This window comes from Aspergillus viridinutans, assembly GCF_018404265.1.
Source record: "Aspergillus viridinutans IFM 47045 DNA, scaffold_12, whole genome shotgun sequence".
NCBI lineage: Eukaryota > Fungi > Ascomycota > Eurotiomycetes > Eurotiales > Aspergillaceae > Aspergillus > Aspergillus viridinutans.
This window is the reverse complement of record NW_025091228.1, coordinates 424193-447917: the sequence shown is the minus strand read 5'-3', so window position 1 is coordinate 447917 and position 23725 is coordinate 424193. Positions and strand designations below refer to the sequence as shown.

Below are 23725 nucleotides of genomic sequence, written 5' to 3'. Positions count from 1 at the left end.
ACAAGACCGATGCGTACACCGGCCAAATCAACTAGTCCTCTTTCCGTTTGCATGTGCATCCGTTAGCATAATGAGTAAACATGCATAATAACATCCAATGCTCAGTTGCTTACCTATGCTCCCAGCCTCTCCCAGCCACCTCGCTCACCGCCTCTTGGAGACCTACCTTTACTGATATTGCCAGCAAAACGGCCTTTGTCATGTGGAAGTGGAGCGGCAAAGGCCACTAAGACGGTCTGATTGCCCCCTCACGCGAGGCTATCACATCCACCACCTTCCCCGACCTCCGCCTGTCTTTCGTACAGAGTCCTGCTCTGCTTATTTGACTGCTAGTATTGAACGTCGCTGAAGTGACTTGTACAGCTTTTCTCCTCGCTCTTACCCTTGCCACTAAGCTCTGGACAAATTTAAGGAGCTGTGTTTTGCTCGGCTCTAGTCATCATGGTATGTTTTTGTTTGTCGGTGTTGGGTGCCTACTATCTATGTAGATGGGTAGCTATCCCGATGCCTGCCCTGCTCTGAGGTATGCCGATATGCTGATTTGGGATCCGGTGCAGCTGGGACGCCTGACTCACTACGCTTTTGACGCTGTGCTCCGTAAGTACTTCTCTATCCATTTTGCAGCAAAGCAGAGGGGAATGACGGCTGATGGGTGCTTCTTATAGTCTCTGCCTTTCTGGCAGGCATCAAGCGCTCGACTGGTTTAACGTAAATATACCCCGTTCTCTGTGTATCATATTTTACACCCCTGGTGACTCGGATGGATCCGCTTTGTCGGTTCTATGTTTGTGGAGAGGGTATTGATGGACTGAAGCTAATCTGTCACCCCGCGCCCTGGTCCGGGTCGCGTGGGGTTCTCACAGCCCCAGTCTCGACACTGACAAGATCACCGAGAACAAAGACTTCAAGAAATGGATCGATAACTATCTCGGTGTCGGCGAGTGGGTCATGGATCAGTCGGTTGCTGTGCTGTCGTCCACGAGTTTCTTCGAACGCAAGCGGTGATCGTGGCTCGATGTTGGTTGATGTGGAGGGCTCGGAGTCGCAGGTGCACGATGGAAGGACGACGGGCGGTCCACGGCTTTGGATGGGTTTCACTGCGGCCTGTTTGCATGCTTGTTGTTGGAGTTGATGCGTCGGACATACCATACCGAACTCTGATTTGTTACGCTGGATTAAACATGTAGAGAAGAGGGGCAATCGGGGGTGGTTTGTATCCCGGTTACCCGGCAGCGTGGAGTTGATTCATGATTGACGAATTCTGGTTTGCATTTCCATTTGATTGAATCAGACTATGGCGTTAGGGATGCCTTTTTTCATATCTCTTGACTGCTGCATACATATCTCTACTTTCGTCGAATCCTTTTCCTTCCACATTTCAGAAGCTGAACAACCATACTCACTTGCACCTCGAACGGTGAACAGATGTTCGCCAGTAGTAACGTGACCCGAACCACTCGGGATTTCAAACCGCTCAGCAGATCAATTTCGGCGATATGGTCAGTGTTCGTAGCTTTTCTGGCTGATCATCGCTTCAACCTTCTCACAATGAGACATGGTCATTTGTACCAGTCGCACCAGGCGACGAAAACATAGTATGGTCTGTCCAAATCTGTGATTCAGACCAATGTCCATCTCAGCTGAGCACCACGTCTGTGAGCCAGTCAGGGCACGGATCAGAGAAGGATAAGCGAATACATACATCAATTTAAGGTCCGTCAATCCGCTCATGTATCTTGGTTGATCCCTCGTTCATTGTGCTGTCTCTGTTGTACTCCACCCAGGGAGTATCATTGCCAAATCAAGAGGCGAATCACGTCTGAATAAGCGCGTCAATGTCAAGCCTTTTAAAGTATGACATGTGGCCCATAGCCTCCCAATAAAGAGCGACGCAGGCGGGTGATATCAATATCAGCTGCGATGGAATAAAGGTGTCTGATGGGAGTCGAAGGGGTCAATACATGTTCCTACGAGAAAGCATATGAAAGCTTACCATCTCTGAACCCGAGACCTGCCACATGGCCTTTGCTACGGACAATCCGGCACCCTCGGAACAAGGCCTCTTCTGCGACACGAACCACACCTCCCGGGCCAATGTCAGGAGCAATAAAAGATATCTGACCCCGAGGAACATTCGGGTCTCCTGTCAGCTTGATCGCCTCGAGACTGCCCTTCTGAACGATTTCGTCGGGACCGGGTTCTGGTTCGTCAGAGGAGCTGGACGCTTCCCCCTCCCGGTCCCGTTGTAGGAAAAGCAAAAACTCGCACCCGTGAGCAGAGTAGTCACCGACCCAGATGCCTTGATACGGCTTTTCCCTCGTCGGAGTATATAAGCGGGGGTCCAGTGTAGCATAAGTCGACAGTGTTTCGCTCCGGCCGGCGGTAAACATAGGCATCCCGAGCCGGAAATGTGCCCAGCGTCGGATCCGAAACGCGTGTTCTGACATATTTGCTAGACGTCGCGGATGCTGGTCCCAATCCGACCACTGTGCTTCCATATCCCGGTAGACCCGATGTTCACTAGGAATGGTCGGCGGGGGCCACTGCTTGTCAGGGTCTACTGGCAGGTTCGGGGGTGATTCCGAAGAACACAACGAGAAAGCATTGAAGACATGTTGTGTTTCTATTGCCATTGGCATGCGAGTCTCACCGTGCAAATAGCGCGGCAGACGGCCATGGTTGTTCTTCAAGAGGAGAACCGGGTCATCCAACCAGAGACTAACCTTGGGATCAAATGGTTGGACCATGACATCCGGATTGGATTCCCACACTTGGAATGGACGACTACGTCTCTCCGCAATAACCCGATATGCCTCGATGACTCCTCTCCTTGGATCATATCGCGCCAGAATTAGGTTTCCTGTGTGCTCCGTATCCGAAAACCAGATTTTATTCTGTGGGATGAACCAGCACGGGTGGTAAGCCGCGTAGAGGTCGCGAAACGACTCAAAAGGGCTCGGGTCGTGAATCTTGAATGGCAGATAGGCATTGACCACATCGGCCCACAGGAGCTCGTTGGCTGCATGTTCGGCGAGGGAACGGCAAGCTGCTGACACTTGGGCCAGATCCGTCGCCGACAGGTACGACAGAATTTGGTGAAGCAGTTCAGCGGGAAGCTGTACCAGCGGTGACTTCGGACATTCATCAATTTTAGAGTCCGGAGCTAAGCTTTCTGGATCGTGGTGTTGCTGCTCCTGTTCATGCAGCTCACCCGCCAACTCGAGCGAGTCCGCCGAGGTATTCAGATCGCCATCCATAGCTGCGATGCTTTCCGGCTGCTCTATTGCGGATGTACTTCACGTGCCCGTACGAAAGTATTAGACAAATGATAGGATCAAGTATGGTCCCGAGGTAAAGATAGATGAGGGGCAATAAACTAGCAATACGGCAGGTATGGCATTTCAGCTTCCAGGAAATCAACGAATGACATCATTCGTGCAGGAGATGGGAGAGTAATTGATGGGATCAAGGCGAATTGCTTCAATATACAGCTGCCGTTACCGGGGTAGATCAGCAAGGGAGAGTTCTTCTTCTCGGAATACCGTGATGCATGCGATATCCTGCTCTCAGGCTTTCCCTGTACCGGGACTGGTGCGGGGAGACGCTGGTGTTGATCACTGCGCTGTTGGCCAGTTGGTGTCACCGATAAGATAACAAGAACTCGATAAGGCGATAAGCAATGCAGGACCGTGGTCCGTGGACTGTGGATTTTCTCGTCCAGCTCCGACTCGTGATCCATGGTTGCCTCGTTCTAGAGGTAATCATGACACGGTCACTCCACCCGACGGACAATAATGACAAGTAAAGGTAAAGCGATGCTCGGTATGAACGGCTAAGACATGACTTGGATTGGATATAGGGAGGCAAATTCTAGGCTCCAAGTCACCTGACGGGTTGTTTACTTCTTCTGGATTGGGAAATATGGATCCATACCGACGCGTAGGGAAGGCACCAGTGAGGGTTGCTGCCTGTGCTTTCCATCTTTGGATGAGCTACATATAACCCCTCGCTGACTTGTCTCATACTTCTCTCCAAGTGCTGTCTCAGATGAAGGCGTTGTTTGTTTGTTTATCTACTGGGAGATAAGATACTCCTGGAGTCATCCTTCTGCAGTGGGAGTAAGCTGTATCATCACTTTTAGACATTTTTAACATCATTTCCGTTCTTTTCGAAGAAATCCGTCGATTTTCAGATAGGCTTCCTGTTTACCTCACATAATTTTACTATTGGACCTACAAGTGCAGGATGGCTGCCAGACTCACTCGAAGCCAGAGTCGGAAGACCTCCGTTCCCAACTCTGAGACTCGTCCTCCCTCCTCGCGCAAGAGGAAAAGTGAATCTGAGGATTCTATATCCTCTGAAAAGGTCCCTGAAAGGATACCTTCATCAACCTGCAAGACACCCCAAAGACCGAACAAAAGGGTGCGCTTCTCGGATCCCGGCCATCGGGTCCAGGAACACGACTATTCTACGGGTTTGACACCCGCACTGTTTCGTACCTCGTTTGAGGATCAAGGGGATGCAGACCGTATTACCCGCAGCCCGAGCCGACGGATGCGGCGGCGCTCTGCTCCTCTAGCACGGTCCCGCTATCTGCAGGACTCGTCAACTTCGGAGCAAGTGGTGCAGTTTACGCCCTTGCGGCAGATTCTGGATCCTCGGACGAAGCGACGACTGTGCCGTGTAGGTCTAAGTGACGAGATCAATCACATAGAGCGCGAGAAACGTGAGACCGCTTACTACGAAAAGACCATCCAGTCCTTGCTGCGTGAAAGGGATGCGCTGATGCAGGAGCTGGAGTCGGCAAAGACTGCCCAAAATGAGAGTCAAGTCAGGCACACGGATGATGAACCTACGACCATGTCACCACGGACCAGAATCGAACGCCTGGAGACCGAAAACGGTCGTCTTAGGGAGGAGATCTCATTCTCCTCGATCCAAAATGGAGATGATCAGGATTCCTTCAGCACAACTGACACAATCATCATCAATGACAGTGCATTTGAGGGGGATACTATCCTCATGTCCAACTCGCCTGTCATCCGTGGTTCAGATATGAGTCATTTCCCATCCCCGGACAATCTTTCAATCCTGCAAAATCATAATACAGCTACAGACGTTGGTACCCAAGCTTATTTGCCTGATGAGGACCAAGAAGCAGAGATACGCACACTCTCACTCGACCTGGAAACTGCCAGGAAAGAGAAAAGGGACCTGTTCGATGCAATTCGCGCTCACTCTTCTGCATTTGATGGCACTTCTCTTGGCCAGCACCTCAGCAGATCCTCTCCGCCTCCGGATTTCCTAGCTCAACTTGTGCCTGCGCTCACCGAGGCCGTCAGTCGTGCCTCAGACGCTGTTGGTGCTCTGAGTTCAGCCGCGGAAGAACTTTCGAGTATTGGGTTTTCCGGTACTACGGTGAACGACATCATTTCTGAGATGCGCCATCGCTTCCGTTCGGCGCGTCTCGGTCTGGAGCGCGCACTGCCTGGAGAAACAGCCAATGCGGGTCTGGAAGATGGAAGTGCCACATTGGCCGCGCTCGTCAACCGAGTGGAGCAGTTGGTAAAGGACCTAGACAAGGAGCGTCATTCCCACCAGGGCTCGCTAGGTCGCGAAAAGGCCCTGCGTGGCCAATTCGACAACCTTTTGACTCGGTACGAGATCGCCACAAAGAAGATTCAGGATCTGGAAGAGTCGAGGGCAGCTTCTGCCAGCGACATGCTGCATACGAGAATGAGAATGCAGGAGCTCGAACGCGAAGGAGAAGAACAAGTTGTTAGCATTGACCGGCTGAATGCAGCGCTCAGCAAATATTGTGAAGAGGTGAAAGGGCTCGAGATCCTTGTGAATCAACTTGAGGCGGACAAGACCGCTTCCCAAGAGCAGCACAGCCAGCATGTGTCCGAACTTGAGGAGAGATTGGCTCATGAGAAAAAGTCACGTTCGGCGGCCGAGGTTACTGTTGCTGAGCGGGAAGAACGGATTCGTCAACTCGAAGGGACAGTAGAGACGAACCAGATCCGCGCGTGCGACCTTACTGCGAAGGTAGAGTCGATTGAAAAAGAGCGACGGGAAGCTATCGAAAGCGTAGAACGAAAGATAGCCGAGCAGCTCGAACATCATGAAAATGACATCGGTCTTCTAAATGTCCGGGTCTCGGAGCTCACCACCGCGCTTGAGGCTGCCAAGTCAGAAGCAGAAACGCTGCATCGAAGCAATATAGGGCTGCAGGAGCAGCTGCGACTAGAAATGGAGGCCAGAGACAACCTGCTGGACAGATGGGCTGTGGATCAAGCTCGGTCATTTGCTTTTATGAAAGAAACCGTCAATTCAGAGCGACGAAAGGCGAAGATCCGTGCCGCGAACAGGGAGATGAAGTCAGATGATCTTCATTCAGACGGCATTCCTCTTCCAAGCGAGCCGATCACTCCAGTCAGTATGACCAGGTTCGTCGATGTGGAGGTTGGGAGGGGTAAGAATAGAAGGCGGCTTGACAGCGGCATTGGCATTTTGACCGAGGAAGACATTATGAATGAAGTCGAGGACGAGGCTGATCTCCCGATGGGCGTTAATCTTCTGCCGTCCGATCCAGCGGAACTATGAGCGCTGAGATGCTCGTTTGTATCATTATATGTTGGCTGGCTGGTTCTTGCTATCGCGATTCGATCCCTGTTATAGGTTGGTTTGGAATAGCTTGTCTACGCTAAATGATTGGCTATCATTGAGAGTATTGTTCGATTGGAAACTTAAATATATCTTGCAGGTAGGTATAAACCATCTTGGTTGATGTTTGTTGTTCATATCTAGCTCAGGGTAAAAATAGATATCGCCGGGCAAGCTTATCGCAGGATTCGTTCAGCGGGATGACGTCGGTAGGCGTTCATCAAAAACACCCCCTTTTATAGAACCAAGAATATCAAGGATTATCATACTCCTGGGACTTGCGGAACCATATAAAACCGCTTCGGCATCTAAAGCCAGTGGATCTGTCCTTTACATACTTACGCAGTAATTGACTGAGGTGTAATAGCTGGATTCCATACGGAAGCAGCAATAGATGCTCAAGATGTTTGGCGGGAACCAAGCTCACAAGTACCGACTCAGGGTCACAGCAGGAACGGAGTACAACCCAGATACCCACAAGACTGTACCTGTCAACAGGGACCAGACACTACGAATCGAGAACGACCTTGCGATTGTGAGTCTCTGCGTTCGGATCCAGAACTATACCGGTGAGCACACCCCCATCTCCCGCAGCGCCTGTGGAAAACAGCTCACGATCAGGAAATAAGGCTATCCCGACGACTCCCCCGCAACGCACCCCTACTTCTCGCACCCCCTCCACCAAAACGACCAATACTCCATCTCCTTCGCCATCGTCTTCAAGAAACCCGTCAACGGCAACGACCTGATCTTCGGCAATGACTTTGACCGACCCATCAGGGACCGCCTCCCGCCGGGCTTCAACGCCGCACTGAAACTCGTCAAGTGGACCATCGACCCGGCCATGGACGGCGACGCGTACGCGGATAAACCGCACCTGTATAGCCCCGCCGTCGCCTCGCTAAACCAGTTCCGGATTGGGGAGACGATCGCGAAGAACGATGAGGTGCCGACGGTGCATGATGTGGTTGTTGAGGAGGGGGCGGACGGGTCTGGGGTGGAGGAGCGCGCGCAGCGGGGCATTCCGGAGGGTGTAGCGGAGCGGCGCAAGATGTTCCAGAATGAGGAGGAGAGGAAGAAGTTTGTTTTCGAGGCGGGGAGGGTGTACTCGGCGGATTTTGGGAATCCGTATCTGGTCTTTAATGGTTGGTTACTCGTTTACCTTGGTTTAAGTTGGTGGGCTGGCTGACGATGCGTTAGATTTCTCGCTGCGGCTTCCTGGGTTGACGGTCCATGCGACTAAATTCATTGACGAGAAGAACCATGACCTGCGGTATGTTCTGAAGAATAGGGAGACGGGGGAGGTCTATTTTGTTGTGCTGTTCACGCTCGTCTTGCTGGATACGGAGAAAGAGCGGGGGGTCAAGGAGCGCTCTAAGCGGGAGATCCAGGAGAGCACGGAGAAGCATGAAGAGAATGAAGGGAAACTAGGCAAGTTTGAATGGGAGCCGGAACCGTCGGCGGGGGATGTTGAGTGATAATCTGTACTAGTATCATATATTCTGCTCTGGTGCTGGCCAAAAGTCATATATCTTAAACCGCTAAAGAATCGACTTTTGGTAGTTATCGACTATAATTTTATACATACATTGTTCCGGTCGAAGCCTTTGCCATTTACAGTCTCTTGAGCACATCGTCCAGGACCTCCTGGGTAGTGGCCTTTCCACCCATGTCAGGAGAGAGGAACTTGCCGTCGTCGAGATTGGAGTCAACGGCACCGTAAATCTTGGCAGCGGCCTGCTCCTCACCCAAAAACTCGAGCATCAGAGCGACACTGCGCAAAGTAGCGATGGGGTTGGCGATGCCCTTGCCCTCGATGTCGGGAGCACTGCCGTGGCAGGGCTCACCAATGGCGAAACCATCACCAACGTTGGCGCTGGGCACGAGACCCAAGCTGCCAACCAGAGCAGCAGCACCGTCGGACAGAATGTCGCCGTAGAGGTTAGGGGCAACAATCACATCGTAGTACTCGGGCTGCCGGAAGAGCTTGTAGACCATGGAGTCGACAATCTGCTCCTCCACCTCAACAGAGGAGAAGCGCTCCGCGGCGAGAGCCTTGCGGGCGGTCTCCCGGAAGAGACCGTCTGTCTGCGACAGGACGTTGGACTTGTGGGTGATGGTCACCATGGGCTTGGTGCGGAGAGCAGAGTTGCCAGCGACATCACGGATCTTCTGACGGCGGAGGGCGATTTCGCCCGCAATGGTGGAGATCCGGGACGAGGCACGCTCGGAGATCCGCTTGATCGCCTCGGCAACCTTGCCGTTGGGGGTATCCTTGGTTGTCTCTTCCTTCACGTAGAGATCCTCGGTATTTTCACGCACAATGACCAGATCAATGGGCTTGCCGCCGCTACCGGCGGTGGACTTGACCGGACGCACATTGGCGTAGAGGTCCAGCTTCTTGCGGAGAGCGACAATGGGGGAGGAGTAGCCGGCGACCTTGGTGCTGGGGGAGCTATTCAAAGACTATGAGGATGAAGAGCTGGAGTTTCCTGCGATAGGGACAACCGACCTGACAGCTCCGAACAGGGCACCGTCACACTCCTTCTTCAGCGTGTCGACGGTTTTGTCCGGCAGAGCAGTACCTGTCCGCTTGAAGGTGTCGAAGCCAGCATCGAGGTCGACGAAGCTGAACTTGAGGTTCAGAGAAGCTGGAAGCGACTCCAACACCCGTCTACCGGCCTGTTGATATTCACTGAGTCAGAATTTACCCTGCTGCACCGTAGTTGCGACATACCGGAATGACCTCCCGTCCGATACCGTCTCCGGGAATGAGACCTGATGAAGCGAAGTGTCAGTTGTTGCATAAAGGGCATTTTAAAGCTCAAGGATGATTCAATTGACCTATGCGAAGAGTCCGAGCAGCTGCCATCGTGAGATTCTGGTGTTGTGTGACTGCTCTTTTTCCCAGTCGAAAAAGAGTTCCGTTTAACAGAGCCCGTAATCGAAGCGGAATGCTGACTATGCGACCGCGGGAAGAATGTTGACCCGCGGCACTATAATAATCAACCGGGGAAATGGAGATCATGCAGCGTCGTTTTCTTTGGAGCTAAGACATCAATTCTATGATAAAGACTTACAACGATAGCAAAGGCTTTGTGACAGGCTTGCTCAAGATTCTGACCGCCACGCGGCTTTCAGAAGCTGGCAGGCGACATGACACCCTCAAAGCACAGAAGGATCCAAAGTCGACCTTCTTCCAAAGGAAACCTGCCCTTGTCTACGTTGTGTATACCAGTATGATGATTACCGGAAATAATACTAACAACTCGGAGAATTTCCCTGGAGGTATAGCTTCTCATATGCAAGTTGAGTAAATGACAACTCGTTGCAGACAATCTGTGTGATCTCCCTGCTTCTGAGTACGGTGATGCCATCACTGATTCAGTAATTTGCCGTCTTCTACCATTGTCCTGCGACTCAGCGCTATGATTGTTATTTTTCCAGGCAAACCTTTCAGGCGAGAGGATATGGCGAGGCTGGAGTAGATAGAGGTTGGATAATGTTCAGGGAGATATATATGTAGTGCCCTTACTGAGTAGATCATCTTGACACTTTAGTGATACGCCGCTGGAACTTCCACCTTTGAGACTTGAGTCAATTGCTCAACATCCTTCTCTGTAAATCAAAGACATCAGAACCTCAGTCAGCCTCATCGTGCGTTGAGTCAGCTGCATCTGCTCAGCTACAACGCGTGTAGCAATATCTATCCACCTCATCTAATGTTTGAGAAAATAAGACCTGGCAGGGACGGATAATGACGCCATTTGACCGCGTTCAACCATAGATCGCGTCGCTCTTTAAGGTAGGGAGTAAACAACATGGTGGCCGATTCAATAGTGGCTGGAACTATCGTCCCTTGTTGATGCCTTCATGGAGTCATGGTCATGATCCTTGACTGATTTTTCTTTGAGACTAAAAAGTAGTACTCAATCTGTCCTTTAATCTTGAATTAATAATAGAATGTCACAGGAAAGGACCTCAATTACTTAAGTTGAAGCCGCGGATCCGCCCCCTGAAACTGCTGCCTCAGGTTTCCCCTGCCCGCATCATCTTCCCCCGGCGAGCTTCTGACTCTGACTCTCCTTTTCTTTTATTACCATTCATGATTGATCTCATTCTTAGCTCGCATCATCTGTCAGCTATTATTACCATGTTAGATCTTAGACCTCTGGATCTGTCTCCAAGTCATTGAAAACCCGTTCCTCACTGAATCCTATCCCCTCCGATCTGGCTTCAGTCTGTTTATATCACCTCCACCCGCCCCCTCCTCACACCAACCTCCGTCTCAGGTCTCGCTGCCATCTGGCCTTTTCGCAAAGCCCTACAAGGCTGAAATTTATAACTCATCGAACCCTCTTGTGGATATCCACCAGTGTTGTGACAGAGCTCAAGCCATCGAGTTTCAATTCCTACCGTCGCGTTGTCTGGTCTATGTCTCTCTGATCTAGCTCTCCGCACTTCGACTCCTCGTCGCTCTACAACACCATGTCGGACAAAGCGGCGCATCCTGGTGTGCGAAGCTTGCTGGCCAAATTCGAGAACAATAATCAAAACAGCACCGCCTCTCCACCTCCGCGTGGTCGATCGCCGATAGGGTCGGATCACACAGGAACCTCACGACCTCTTTCAAAGGTTCGCGCAAGTTTCATATCTGTGGATAGGACGTCTCAAGGAAGTCCGGTCTCGGGGCTCAGGAGCCCAAGCAGTCCTATCGATGGTGCCGTTCCTCCATCTAGAGTGAGAAGTTTCAACTCGGAAGACTTCGAAGCGGTTCTTAAGTGCTCAGGCTCCTCGTCTTCTCCGAGCAACAGTTCCAATGCCGCGGAACAGCCTCGTGTCGATCAGCCTCCAAAGAATCCTTCGACCGAACCCCTGATTAAGGGACAAACAGCAACCCAAACCAGCACTGGTGATGTCTCCCAGACGGAGAAGACGGCGTCGGCGCCACATACCGCAACGGAGACAGCCCCAGCTAAGTCAGCGCAGAAGCCGACGAAAACAGTTACCAAGCGACCTTCGAACGTCCAAATTGGCAAGACTAACTCTGCTACCAAATCGCCAGCCAATCCGCGCGCACCAACCTCTTCAGCTAAACCGAGCACCGAAAGGACCTCTAGACCGGCGCACTCTACCAAGACAGCTGCGACGAAGGATGACCACGCTGCAGCTACTCGTACTGCAACCCACAAGCCGAGTCGAGCATCTTTGAATACTACAGCGAAGGCCACCCACCCCGTCCGTGCTTCAATGCCCGCGCGCGACTCCACCAAGCCAGCCACGACCGATGACAGAACTACCCGCCCCAAATCACCGGCCAGGGCCTCTCAACTACCACCATCGAAGACGACTTCTTCTCTGTCCTCCGCTGCCAAAGGAGGGTCCGGTCCCGGCCTGACGCGGAAGCCATCCACTCTGAAGAAAGCGGTCAATGCAAGTCAGTCTCGGGCAACGACACCCACTGCGGCCAGTGTTCGCAAGCAAGCATCTCGCCCGTCTCTCCCTGCCCATTCAGGTACCGACCGCCCACATTCTCGGGTTAGCAACGCAAGCGCCAAGCCGGTCGATGATAGCTTCCTCGCTAGAATGATGCGTCCAACCGCAAGTTCTGCCAGCAAGGTACATGACAAAGTCGAAATCAAAAGCCCTCCTCGAACTTCCAAGTCTGCCAGAGCCCCGAGGACAGTCGCCTCCAAGACCGATATCCGAGCAGCTCGGCCGCCGACAGAGAAGACCGAGTCAGAGAAGAATCAGAGAGGCAAGGCGCAACCTGCTTCCACCCCGCCAGATTCTAAAAAAGAATTACAAGCTGCTCCAGTATTGAAAGAGGTCTCGGAAGGGCAAGAAGTAAAGCCTAAGGCTAATGTCAATGACCAAGCGCCCAAGCCAGTCTCGGAAGATGTTGAGAAGCTTGTCGAGGAACCCTCCACAGCGACCGCTGATATTGAGAAGGAGTCCACCGATGCCTCCATTGAGCCTGTCACTGCTCCCACTTCAGAAGCGCCGCTTGGAGAGACCGCTTCACCCAAGGTTGATGAACTAGCTGAACAGCCCTTGGAAACAATTGCCGAGCAATCCGCAGATGTGGATCAATCAAAGGCTGGGGAATTGGCTACTCCCGTCTCTGTTACAGACGTGCCGGAGACAGTCGGAGCTTCAGCGAAGGATATTAGCAGCCCTGCCCCCGTTCAGGCAAAGGAACACTTGGCGAGCGAACTTCCAGCGGAACCTGAAATGGAAAAGCCGGTCGAGCACTCCGAAATCATCCCAGCTGAAACGAAATCAAAGACGGATGACGTTGTCGCTGAGATGGAGAATTTGACTATCAGTTAAGCAAGGCGAGGGTAACCCCAACTCAAGTCTTGCATGGGAAGTTGGGCTATTTCAACGTAATCTTGTCATTCTATTCTTTTAATCTTTTTCTGGTTTACTTGCTCACCCGTGATTGTTGTTTGCAACATATCCCCTTCGTGCGGTTAGCTCGCGGTGTTCTACTTTTTCTGGCCTTACCTTGTGGTTGTCATTGGTTACGGGGAAAAGGCATTATTCTGTTTTCTGCTTGATCAGGATCAATGGTCCTTTGTTGGAGCATACAGTTGGTGGAGTTGCTTTCAGGTTTCTGTTCAGGCTAGCGTCATTGCATCCCATACTGGCATTTGTACTGAGTAGGAGTATTTCTAGGTTCATATCTTGTGATTTCAACTTTACCTCTTGATCTTTTTCCTTCTATGTGCAAGTGCACAGCTTTCTTCTCTTCTTGTGCATACTGAGCATCGTATCTTCACTCGATCTTCTGATTGGCAGATGCCTCAAGCATCGAAGATATTTGTCAATTTCGAATCTCCACTGTTTAATCTTTAATCTTGATATGCTATATATTGCTGGATGACTAGTATTGCAATGTAGATTACTGAGGTCAATATGGATCGCCATGCTTGCAGGGCAACTGCTACGCAACCCGTCCGGGAAACAGTCTCAATACTCAACCATATCCATTCAGTCTAGAGTCTCTTCTCAAGTTTCTTCAGAAACCTATTCACACTACTTTCCACCCGAGACGCACTGTCCTCGATTTTTCGCGAGCGCTGTCCCGGGTTCTGCCTGGCTTTCTGCGCATACTTCTGAGAATGGGAATTGGCCTCTGCCTCAGTGGGTTGGTACAGTTGTTTATGCACGGAATAGTCATAGGTCGGTGCCGTGGGCTGCGGGGCTGGTTCGTAGGAGTAGTTGGAATAGCCGCCGAGCGGGGGCGGGGGCGACGTAGGCTGGATTTGGGGTTGAGATTGAACTTGGGGCTGGGCCTGGGAATTGGAGCCGTAGGGACTTTGCCCGTGCGCGTGCAGATGGGCGTTTGGATCCACGGGGGGTGGGGCGAAGGACATTGCTCCTGGCTGGGTTCCGGGTGGAACTGCACCACCCCCTGCGAGGAAGGCCGGGGTGTATGACGGAACTCCTGGCGGGCTCTGAATGGATGATTGGGAGGAGAAAGAGCCTGAGTGCGTGAGCCCAGCGCTTGGGGGAGGCGAGGCGTAGCTCCCGGGGGGAGAGTAGGGCAGTGCGTGACTCAGCGGCGGTCCGTAGCCTCCTCCGCCTCCTGAGATCTGGGAGGGAGCTGTCATTGGAGCGCCGTTATCTGCTGCCACCGCTGCTGCGAGACCTGTGCCGTCCGCGGCGTCTACCGGTGGTGGTGTCTTCTCGCGGTGCTGGATGGGTTCTGGTGCGGCGGGGGCGGCCGGATTGTATGGCAAGGGTGCGAATTGGGTGGTGTCTGGCTGCTTCTCAGGCGCGGGTTGGGTCATCGGAGGGGTTGGTTGTGCACCGACCGGTGGGGGAGGAGGAAGAGCTGCTGGAGCGGTAACATGTTGGGACCCAATAATAGAGACCGCTTCTGATCGAGAGTTGCGAGTTTGCCCATTCTGATATGCAGGGTCCGTGATTGCCACGTTCTCTAGCTGTTCAACAACAGAACTGACTGTAGAGCCTGCTGGGACTGGATAGGGATGCCGGTCTGTCTCAACCTGGGACTGTGACAAATATCGCTCCACCAAGTTTAAGAATTCATTTGCGTCGTCCAGAGTCCAAAAGTAGATGTCTATCGTATGAAGTCGGTGCAGGTCTGTGCTTCCGACTTGCGGGCCACTTAGAGGTAATTGCCATTCGTATGGATTGTTCACCGGTGGAGGTGGGAAGTCCTCCGAGGTCTGCTGGTTGTACCCATCTACAGTCAGGGTGCACAGGGTTGGAAAGCTGGCGGAATGGCGCAGATGAACATGATCCAATGCTAGGGAAGAGGTTAACACTTTGACTGGTGAACACAACGAGAGAACTGACATCCGTTGAATGCATCCTGATCTGAAGTCCCAGGATTGTTGGCAACTTCGATTCTTAGCTTCTGCGGAGACGCATTTTTATACAGATATAAATATGAGCCTTTATCGAACCGATGATATTGAGGCTTGGGAGTAGGGGCTGTAAAATAACAATGGATATCGGCGAAACTGCCAATTCCTCGAATTAGATATTTGTATATTCCCGCAGCTGGATATCAACTTCTGCGGGGTGGATGGTTGACTAGTACTTACACGGTCAGCACACGCTCTTCACCTGGTAAAGGAGGCATTATGTTCTAGGTATAGTAGACCTGAGGGAGTAGGGAAGAGGATAGAAGACAAGAAACAGGCAGAAGCACGAGGGACAAAAAAATTTATGACCGAGCAACACTGACTATATAGCTCTCTACGCAAAGGAGGGGACGACTTACTTGACCTCTAAAATGCATCGTTTTGACGCCGAGCAGCACGAGGGCGCTTCGACAAGGAGAATGGAAGAAGATGATTAGCTGAGAGCGTTTTAGTATGGAGGGATTATCTGCCTCAGGCAGCAATATGTCATCTGCTTGGAGCGGAGTCGGCTACAAGGTTTCTCCGAAAATTTCATCTGAGCTTCCGCATCTTCTGGAGATTCTCCACGCCAGCGCCGTCATTGATAGTTTAGCGACATTGTCATTGACCGAACTACGTTGTGTTTGATAATCAAACTACTCGAAGCCGCTTCAGGTAAATCCTCATCCCGGAGATTGCCCAGAACGACGCATGTGTTGACACACTCTTCACCAGCAGCAGAGTCGTCCAATCACTAGTACTTTGCGACGATACACACGGCCCCTCCTGGGCCAGTTCTCTTAGTTTCAAGACCTCAACATGTCTCTCGTCAATCTCGCTCACGTCTGCTCGCATTTGAACAATGCATCCAAGGCCCGTCTTGGTCTCACATCGATTCCTCACAGCAACCTACACCTGAAATTATGCCTCGCCCTTCAAAACTCCGGTTTCCTTTCCTCCGTCGTCCGCGGAGGGCCGACACCTCCTCCGCCTCATATCCTTCTTGGCCATCCTGCGGCGAATGATGAAGTTGAAGGCATCGAGCCATTGACACAGGCTAACATTGCCTCGAGACGACTGTGGCTGGGATTGAAGTACTGGCAGAGTGAACCGGTGTTGGGAAAATTGAGCATGGTCAGCAAGCCTACGAGAAGAATCACAATCGATGTTGCTGGACTCCGACGTGTGATCCGCGGCGAGAAGAGTGATTATGTGGAAGGGTTACGGACACCCGGCGAAAGCTTGTACCTCTCGACCGATCGAGGCGTCTTGGAGTCGAGGGAGTGTGTCGAAAAGAAGATTGGAGGATTGGTTCTCTGCAGGGTCCGCTAGAAGGACAAGAGAAAGCACTCTCTCGTCTTCATGTGCATTTTCTGTACGTTGTGTGATTTGCATTGAATCCGGAGTTTGGTTGGTCGCGATGATTCCTCCCATGCTTGAATATACCGCGATTGTTGGGATGGATGCCTTGGTCCAGGGCTTTGTATAGTAACTTTCTTAGACTCTTCATGTACTACCTATTCCCATCCATGATAAATCCCGAGCAATATTTTTTTAAATACTATATTGTGTTGCACGTGCGTTGTCCTTACTCGTTTCCCGCTGCTCTAATCATTAATGAGCTTCGATCCTTGACTGAGTGTGTGGCAGCATGCATACTGATCGAACTTGCTTCATACAAACTGAGAACTAGGTATGTTAATAATAATAGGATGATGGATAAGGCAAAAATGTTTGACAAGGCTGGGGTTCGACCAGGTCTCGGAAGCTGGGTTGAGATTTAGATATTTCCCAAATCAACCGCCTTAACTCGGCCACCTTGCCTGTATTTTAACTAACATGCTAATTTTAGGTATAAATTGACTTCTTTGGAAGAGCACCATAACCATCTCAACGTATTATGGAAGTCCTCTTTTTTAATATAAATAGAAGTTCTCAAAGCTGTCTACAGAGCACGACTTACCAGTTCAACCGCCTTAACCGCTTGGTCACCTCTCTATTGCATTGAGAACGGTCTCTTTTGTAATATTAGGCCACAGAAGCTCTGTGCTTTTGAGTCGAGCGATGCTCCGTTCAACGCTGTGGAAATGTGAAAGCTGCCCAGCAAGAGGAAGGGAGGCTGATATTAGGGTATGACACTCGTATTGGAATCAAAGATGATATAGACTGAGCTCCGAGGTAAGTGTACAATGTTGTTCGCACCCTGCAGCGATACTCTCTTGCTCCCCAGATCTCGCAGATTCTTATTGACCAGTCTGCTAGGGTTACGCGCGTTGTCTTGGAATTGGACTACACACGCATGCGAATGTGCAACAGACGTCGCCTTTGCGTAATATCAAAACGTTGGCTCACATCATACCGTTTACAGGCGGTAATCCATGGCGCTCAGATCATTCGTGCAAAACTTTCAAGTTATGAGAGTCGTGGACTACATTTTGTTGCTGTTCATCTGGTATTGCTGGGCTGCAGATGGTTGTCAGCACTCTCGCAATCTTCTCCTATATTCCCGTCGTTATAAACGAACCGATTCCGGGGCCTCTTCTCCATATACAATATTGGCAATTGCCCCAAATGTAGATTCGATGGTAAAGGCATGCCAGATTTGTCCTGTCCCATTATCAAATGCCTAATATCTCACATTTATTCTCGACAGGAATATCGCCCACTCGCACTCAGGTCTAGATGTAGATATACAATCAGTAACACGAATGGGAGCTGCTGATGCGTTGGCCTGGGGCTTGGGCGGTCAGACATGCAGCGAACTATATGCCCAATGTCTCCATGGATCAATCAATCATCGTAAGGCAGGGAATGAAGATCCGTGTTTTATTCAAGCCCAATTTCAAATTCAGGCCGTCAGTCAGATAGTAGTATCTATCATAGGTACCGCTTATTGCGCTTGACCAAGGACGATTGCCTAAATGATTCCCGTTGGCATCCAATACGAGTGAAGCCCAAGGTATCCATCGGGCCTCTTAGTGAAAAGCAACAGGTGGTAGTTCGATCAAGATGCCAGAGAGTATAACAGGGGCAAATATTATGCGGAAAAGCAAGGTTTACTGGGTGAAGGGCCTGAAGCATGACCAAGAGGGAAGACGAGGCCAACTGGGATCGAGGTAGAGGGCACAAAGGGCGGCGTTACCTAATCGGGACAAACCACACTTCCGTCTTCGTCCATCAGTCCTCCATCACCAAACCCACATTCTCCATCCATCAAGCCATCGACTTCATCCGAGTTGTTCAATAGGGCCAACTCAGCACAGCTCATTCGCGGGATCCAGTGCTTCAGCTATTGTATTAGCCCCCATAGGCTCAAGCCTGCCGCTCCCAAGAGGACAAATTCCTTGACATTGCTGCCCAAATGTCCAAAACTCTATGCGGCACCGATACTTTTGCTCTTCTCCCCACTTCCTTTTCCTCAGCATCAACCTCGAATGAGCATTGATCATCGCCCGGAGGCGATGGCGCTTTGGTCTTGGGCAAGATATCTCCAAAAATGTCTATCCATGGCCGTACTCTCCGGCTTATGGCCCCGTATCCACCTGATCCATCTGTGAGACAATCTGTGCCGGATCCAATAATGATGCACTTTAGCTGCTTCTTCGGCTGGCGATAATGACTGCCAATTGCTGTCAGTGGCGCTCGCTATCCGATTGATCCTTGTAGAAAAGACACAGTGCGGAGCATTCATCAACTCCTGATCCGTGGACTAGCTTAAGCGGGCCATCTTCTGGACTTCGATCCTAGTACTTCTCCGCGCCTATCGAGTAACAGGTAATCAGGTATAGTCTAGTTTCTGTCTTCTGGACAGGGACGGTGATTATCTTCGAGTCTTCCTCTCGTTGGGACTGTTGTGGGGTCCTTCTTGTCTTGCTTGTCTTAGTGACTTGAGACATTAAAGAGATCTCGGATCTTATTGTCGTGCTGTCGGTTGGCCTTGTTCTGTCTTCTTCGTCCTATTAAACCGCGACTGTTCTCCCTCTCTGCAGACACATCGATGGACGGTTTCGAGCATTGAGTGACGGCTCTTCAACGTTCTTCATAGCCAATCCTTCATCTCAGCTCCGTGACTTCTCCCATAGTTGGCCTCATGTCGCCGGTCCTCCCTCCTCTTTTGATGCCCATGTCTTCTTCGGGTCTCAGCTCCTTTTCTGGAGCAACGTCGAGCAACGGCTCTCGGTCGTTCTCCATCAGCAGTGATTCTGAACCCTGGCTTCATCATAGGTAATTTCCGATATACACTGCCAACCACCTATCTGCCTATTTCCCTCTTTGCCAGTTATGAATCTGCAAAAGGTAACTCACACTCGCTAGTGGTATGGTGCCTCCGAGGCCACACATTTACGGGACTTCGTCTGAGGCACCGATAATTTATCAGCAAAGGTAACCAAATCCCTCGAAACGGATCGTCCACATACCATACTTCACTGATGTTCCGGTTGTGCTGAGACTGTTTTGTTCTCTCGGCTCAGTGCCAAAAGATGCTTCCCGCCTACTCGTGAATATGCTCCGATTGATACTCAGATTGGCATCTCAAGCTGTCCACAGCAACCGTCGCCGGACTATGACTTTCGCATGGCGTACGGTGGGCCACCAGGAATTCCGCACAGCCAAGGGGGTATGCATTTCTCGCCAGTTGCATCGCTACCGCGCCCAGGTACGGTGTACCATGATTGGGACCATCCTGCGCGTCTCCCCGCAGAATCACTGAGGCATGATTACGAATTAGCCAAGCCTATGGAGACACCGGAATGCCTCTTCGAGAGAAATAGCCGGCGTAATGCCGAAAAGGTGAAGACCACTACACGGTACCATTCTCAGAGACGTCCCTCGAACCGTGACGAGTTTGATGGACCCCATCAGTTGCTGAAGCCACCGTCCCCGCGCGTCATTGAGGAGCAGGCCAGAGAGCTTCCTCATCTTCCTACTAATCTTGATGTTTCAGAGCAAGATCGAATCTTGAATGCAGTTAATGACCGCCTGTCCCAGTGTGCATTTGACTTTGTTGCCAAGTACCAGTTCCCCATCCCCTTGGAAGCAGACAAGAGAGAGGTGAGAATTCCCTCGGACCGCGAATGGACCGAGTGGGTATATCTCCTGAAAAGGCTGGCCACCAAGCGCCGCGTACCTGCCCGGGTTCTTTACAATGGCCAAATCAAACAACTAGTGACAGTATTGGAAAATTCCCTGGAAATGAGACATGCTGCCAAACATCAGTCCAGACCCATCAAGGATGATCGCAATGTGCTCCAGCTCATCTCAGCCGGCACTCAGGTTGCCAAAATGCTCAAAGATGCCAGTGCCATGGAATATCTGGACAAACTTTATGTTGATACCGAGAAACGTATCCATGAGCGGCGCAGTCGGCGCGTGAAATTCGCCAGCCCTTGAATTAGTCCTGGATTTTGCCAGTTCCTTGTGTTACGGATGTCACCACATTAAGGCCTATTTTTCTTCATCCTAAAGGAATATCCGTTGGAAGCCATGATGTCCCTCCGGTCCCGTGGAATCATCCTTAATTAATCCCCAGCGCCCTTGGACATGCCCTTCAATTTCCGCGGATGGACTCTATTCGTACCTTATTTACCGCGTGGATGGCCTAGAGGACTTTTCGCTTGATCCCGATGGACAAAAATGAAGCTCAGCGCTCCAGGTTTGGTTGTGTTCCAACTTTTCCATTCTCCTATCGATGGCGATTGACCAATAAGAGGGTCTAATGAATATACGAGCTGTTTGTACCGTTCTACTGGGTGGCCCAATCTCTTTTCGTCAGGAGTTTGCACTCTACCTGTTTAATGGCCGGGGAACTCTACTGAATTCATGTCTCCTCCCCCTCAACCATGGCCCGTGTTCCCTGTACACTACGAGACTCGATAACAGGCAGCGGTCTGTTGTTGCCATGTGAGCCTATTGACTGGCGGGAACTTGTCGTTTTTGAGTCGTTGTTATTGTTTTGTCCCTGTACCCTCGTCGTTGAGGGATGACTACCATTGTCTGAATCTATGTGCTGTTTTCTGTTTTGACTTGGTGTGACCATATTATCTTCTCGATCATGGCCCGGTCCACGGTTTTCAAAGGTCTGTCACGCACGCCATTTTCCGCCTCCATGTTCTGGAGGGGAATTCCAAAGGAAGAAAAGGTCGAACAAAAATGTAGACATCATGACACTCACCGAAATGACCAGTCTTGGTTCCGACCAGTGCCTTCTCGGTACAGCCATTGACTGTAAACGAGATGTGATTCCGCTATATCACCCAGGCCAGCATATTTTAAAGTTTTCCAGGAGTACGTACTAGTTATGACACATTTGGTGGCTAGAGGAATTATTGAGATGTTGATGTTCAATATTTACCAGATAGCATGGTTCTATTTCTGACTGGTATTGAAGTTGTCGGACGTCGAATAGCTTACAGCAAGATGAAATTGTAACGCCAGATTTGCAAAGGACATAGATGAACAATCTTACATCATCAAACGCTACTAGGAATAGGTGAAGAGGGGAAAGACGTGAGATATATCGTCATCAAGCATAGGCAATTGTGCGGAACATCCTCACCCAGATGCTACTCAGCCGCCGCCAGGAGTAGCGCAGGAGACCACGCGGCGAATGCTGGCTTGGTTTTTGCCAGATCACGTACGCGATCACTCCTACCGTGGAAATGAGGGTAGTTGCAAGACCCAACCCGAGGAGCCTGCCCTGCCATCGAGCAGATCGGATTACTTCGGAGTACCGTTGGTTGCTGAAACTCACTCGCGAATACTGTGTTTGCCAGCCTAGGCTGGGCACGTAGCGGTCGAGTGCCTCTTCAATCGACTTGCGAAGTTTGTATAGAGGAGTCTTGACTCCCCACCGCATCTCGAGGTAGTTTTGCTTGGACAGGTCGTTGATGGCGTGCGTGTCCGCAGCGCGCTGGTCGGTGTATGCTTGGAATGCTTTAGCGCGCGCTTCTCTACGAGCTTCCGGGCTTGCATCTAAATCGTAACTGCCATGTTTATCCAGGCATTCGAACAATACACGAATATCCTCAAGTCCGGCGTTGAGGCCTTGGCCGTAGAAGGGTAGGACGGCGTGGGCAGCGTCGCCCACGATGACAATACTTGAGTTATAATGGTGAGGCTTGCATTTGAGACTGATCAAAGGAAGGTGGGGGTTGGTCGCGAACTGCTCCTGCAGATCTTCCGGAGAGATGAGTTCTGGACAAACCCCGGGGAAGTGGTCATTGAAAGACTCGACCAGGTTCTGCGGCGAGGTTCCTAGATGTGTATAGTGCGCGGCGGGCGCAAATAGCGTGCACGTAAAAGATTTGTCTGCGGACGGGAGGGCGATGAACATGAATTCCCCTCCAGGCCAGATATGCAGGTGGTTGGGGGAGATGCGAAAGTCGCCATCCTTGGTTGGAGGAATGCGGAACTCGCACCACAATGTATCGATGTACTCCTGCTGATAATCCACCCGGGCGAATTTCATCATGTGGTATCTTGCCGCAGAATGAGCTCCATCCGCGCCGATCATGAAGTCGAAGTCCACTTCGATCTCTGGCACGCGGTTCGCGGAATTTGGAAGAGGCGCCTCGCCCGGCACCCGACGTTCGAACCACGCTTTGCGCGCATTGAAATCGGCCCCGGTCAGTTTATGATTAAAGAAGAGCTTCACATTAGGCGTGCGTTCCAGCTCATCGAGTAGTGCGTTGTTTAAGGTACTTCTGTCGACAGCATTGATGGCCTATTGGCTGCGTTGGTAATGACTCACATGATCTGAGCATGGAAAGTACTTACTCGTCCATGGACATCGTATGCTTGCGCAGCTTCCCATAGTCGCCCGTGGTCTCTGCCGTGGATCATCCGTCCGTGCATTGGAATCGTGCCTCGGAGGACGTTGTTGATGAGGTCCTCCCGGTTGGAGTGCCTCATGGCGGTAATTCCACGCTCGGACAATGCCAAATTGATGGACTTTGTGAAATTCAGTGGAACTGTCGAGGGATCACGAAGATCTATCACTTAATCAGCAGCTGCAGCATAAATTGGTGGATATCGAAGCCGGCTGCAACATCATCGGTTAAGCATCAGACGCAAGGTGCAAGGTGGGTGGGGCCATGAGTAGGAATGTGGGCACAAAGCATCAACCTGTACATTGTTCATTGCACATTGTACACAGTCATATCCAGGACTGGGTGGCCATTCTCCGAATATTACCAATTCCAATGGAAAGATAGAACCTACCTCCACGCAGTTCATAGATTTCGACCTCATCACCTCTGGCTGCGGCATACAGAGCTGCCAGCGACCCAACCGGTCCAGCTCCGACGACAACAAGTTTTTGTTTCTTCCGTACAGTATCCGCCATATGAACGAAACCACGGCTCTAGAGCTCTATGAAATAGATAATTTTTGTGAAGATATTGCTGCTTCTCTTCGAGCTCACACGACGCCTTATGTCCTGTCACCTCACCTCATGCGATGTCGGAAAGCTCGGTTGGACTTTACCCAATCTGGAATTTAAACTCACAGTTCGGAGTACTAAGGCTTGGCGCTCGTGGATTCTTGGCGCTTCAAAGCATTAGTCCCCTTTCGGATAGATTAGCGTCGGTGTTGCGCTAAGTCAAATATGGCTTAGTGGTCTTGATAACGGTAATTTTTCCTTTTGCCGCCTGCGACGCATTACTATCAAATTATCGCAT

At 51.0% G+C, this 23725-nt stretch overlaps 10 protein-coding genes across 10 annotated transcripts; 6 read left to right on the top strand and 4 right to left on the bottom strand.

Moving 5' to 3' along the window:
* Positions 1-441: 441 nt before the first annotated feature.
* Aspvir_002569 (DUF1748 domain-containing protein) lies at positions 442-1005 on the top strand (the record flags this gene model as incomplete). Its single annotated transcript, XM_043274167.1, has 3 exons — positions 442-444; positions 489-597; positions 815-1005. The coding sequence occupies 3 exons, from the start codon at positions 442-444 to the stop codon at positions 1003-1005; spliced, it is 303 nt and encodes a 100-aa protein (XP_043130102.1).
* An 808-nt stretch (positions 1006-1813) lies between these two features.
* Aspvir_002568 (F-box protein) lies at positions 1814-3257 on the bottom strand (the record flags this gene model as incomplete). Its single annotated transcript, XM_043274166.1, has 2 exons — positions 1814-1935; positions 1994-3257. The coding sequence occupies 2 exons, from the start codon at positions 3255-3257 to the stop codon at positions 1814-1816; spliced, it is 1386 nt and encodes a 461-aa protein (XP_043130101.1).
* Positions 3258-4245: 988 nt separating this feature from the next.
* Positions 4246-6606, top strand: Aspvir_002567 (uncharacterized protein; the record flags this gene model as incomplete). The annotated part of the gene is made up of 1 exon (XM_043274165.1): positions 4246-6606. The coding sequence occupies one exon, from the start codon at positions 4246-4248 to the stop codon at positions 6604-6606; it is 2361 nt and encodes a 786-aa protein (XP_043130100.1).
* A 463-nt stretch (positions 6607-7069) lies between these two features.
* Positions 7070-8144, top strand: Aspvir_002566 (DUF1769 domain-containing protein; the record flags this gene model as incomplete). Its single annotated transcript, XM_043274164.1, has 3 exons — positions 7070-7235; positions 7296-7811; positions 7867-8144. The coding sequence occupies 3 exons, from the start codon at positions 7070-7072 to the stop codon at positions 8142-8144; spliced, it is 960 nt and encodes a 319-aa protein (XP_043130099.1).
* A 136-nt stretch (positions 8145-8280) lies between these two features.
* lysB (homoisocitrate dehydrogenase lysB) lies at positions 8281-9538 on the bottom strand (the record flags this gene model as incomplete). The annotated part of the gene is made up of 4 exons (XM_043274163.1): positions 8281-9121; positions 9179-9348; positions 9404-9444; positions 9511-9538. The coding sequence occupies 4 exons, from the start codon at positions 9536-9538 to the stop codon at positions 8281-8283; spliced, it is 1080 nt and encodes a 359-aa protein (XP_043130098.1).
* A 1616-nt stretch (positions 9539-11154) lies between these two features.
* On the top strand, positions 11155-12999 carry Aspvir_002564 (uncharacterized protein; the record flags this gene model as incomplete). Its single annotated transcript, XM_043274162.1, has 1 exon — positions 11155-12999. One exon carries the CDS (start codon positions 11155-11157, stop codon positions 12997-12999), a length of 1845 nt encoding a protein of 614 aa, XP_043130097.1.
* Positions 13000-13667: 668 nt separating this feature from the next.
* On the bottom strand, positions 13668-15286 carry Aspvir_002563 (uncharacterized protein; the record flags this gene model as incomplete). Its single annotated transcript, XM_043274161.1, has 3 exons — positions 13668-14947; positions 14998-15164; positions 15249-15286. The coding sequence occupies 3 exons, from the start codon at positions 15284-15286 to the stop codon at positions 13668-13670; spliced, it is 1485 nt and encodes a 494-aa protein (XP_043130096.1).
* A 580-nt stretch (positions 15287-15866) lies between these two features.
* On the top strand, positions 15867-16379 carry Aspvir_002562 (mitochondrial 37S ribosomal protein uS8m; the record flags this gene model as incomplete). The annotated part of the gene is made up of 1 exon (XM_043274160.1): positions 15867-16379. The coding sequence occupies one exon, from the start codon at positions 15867-15869 to the stop codon at positions 16377-16379; it is 513 nt and encodes a 170-aa protein (XP_043130095.1).
* A 2758-nt stretch (positions 16380-19137) lies between these two features.
* Positions 19138-20438, top strand: Aspvir_002561 (uncharacterized protein; the record flags this gene model as incomplete). Its single annotated transcript, XM_043274159.1, has 3 exons — positions 19138-19271; positions 19362-19430; positions 19520-20438. 3 exons carry the CDS (start codon positions 19138-19140, stop codon positions 20436-20438), a joined length of 1122 nt encoding a protein of 373 aa, XP_043130094.1.
* Positions 20439-21570: 1132 nt separating this feature from the next.
* Positions 21571-23391, bottom strand: bna4 (kynurenine 3-monooxygenase; the record flags this gene model as incomplete). Its single annotated transcript, XM_043274158.1, has 3 exons — positions 21571-22770; positions 22824-23038; positions 23268-23391. 3 exons carry the CDS (start codon positions 23389-23391, stop codon positions 21571-21573), a joined length of 1539 nt encoding a protein of 512 aa, XP_043130093.1.
* Between the last annotated feature and the right edge of the window lie 334 nt (positions 23392-23725).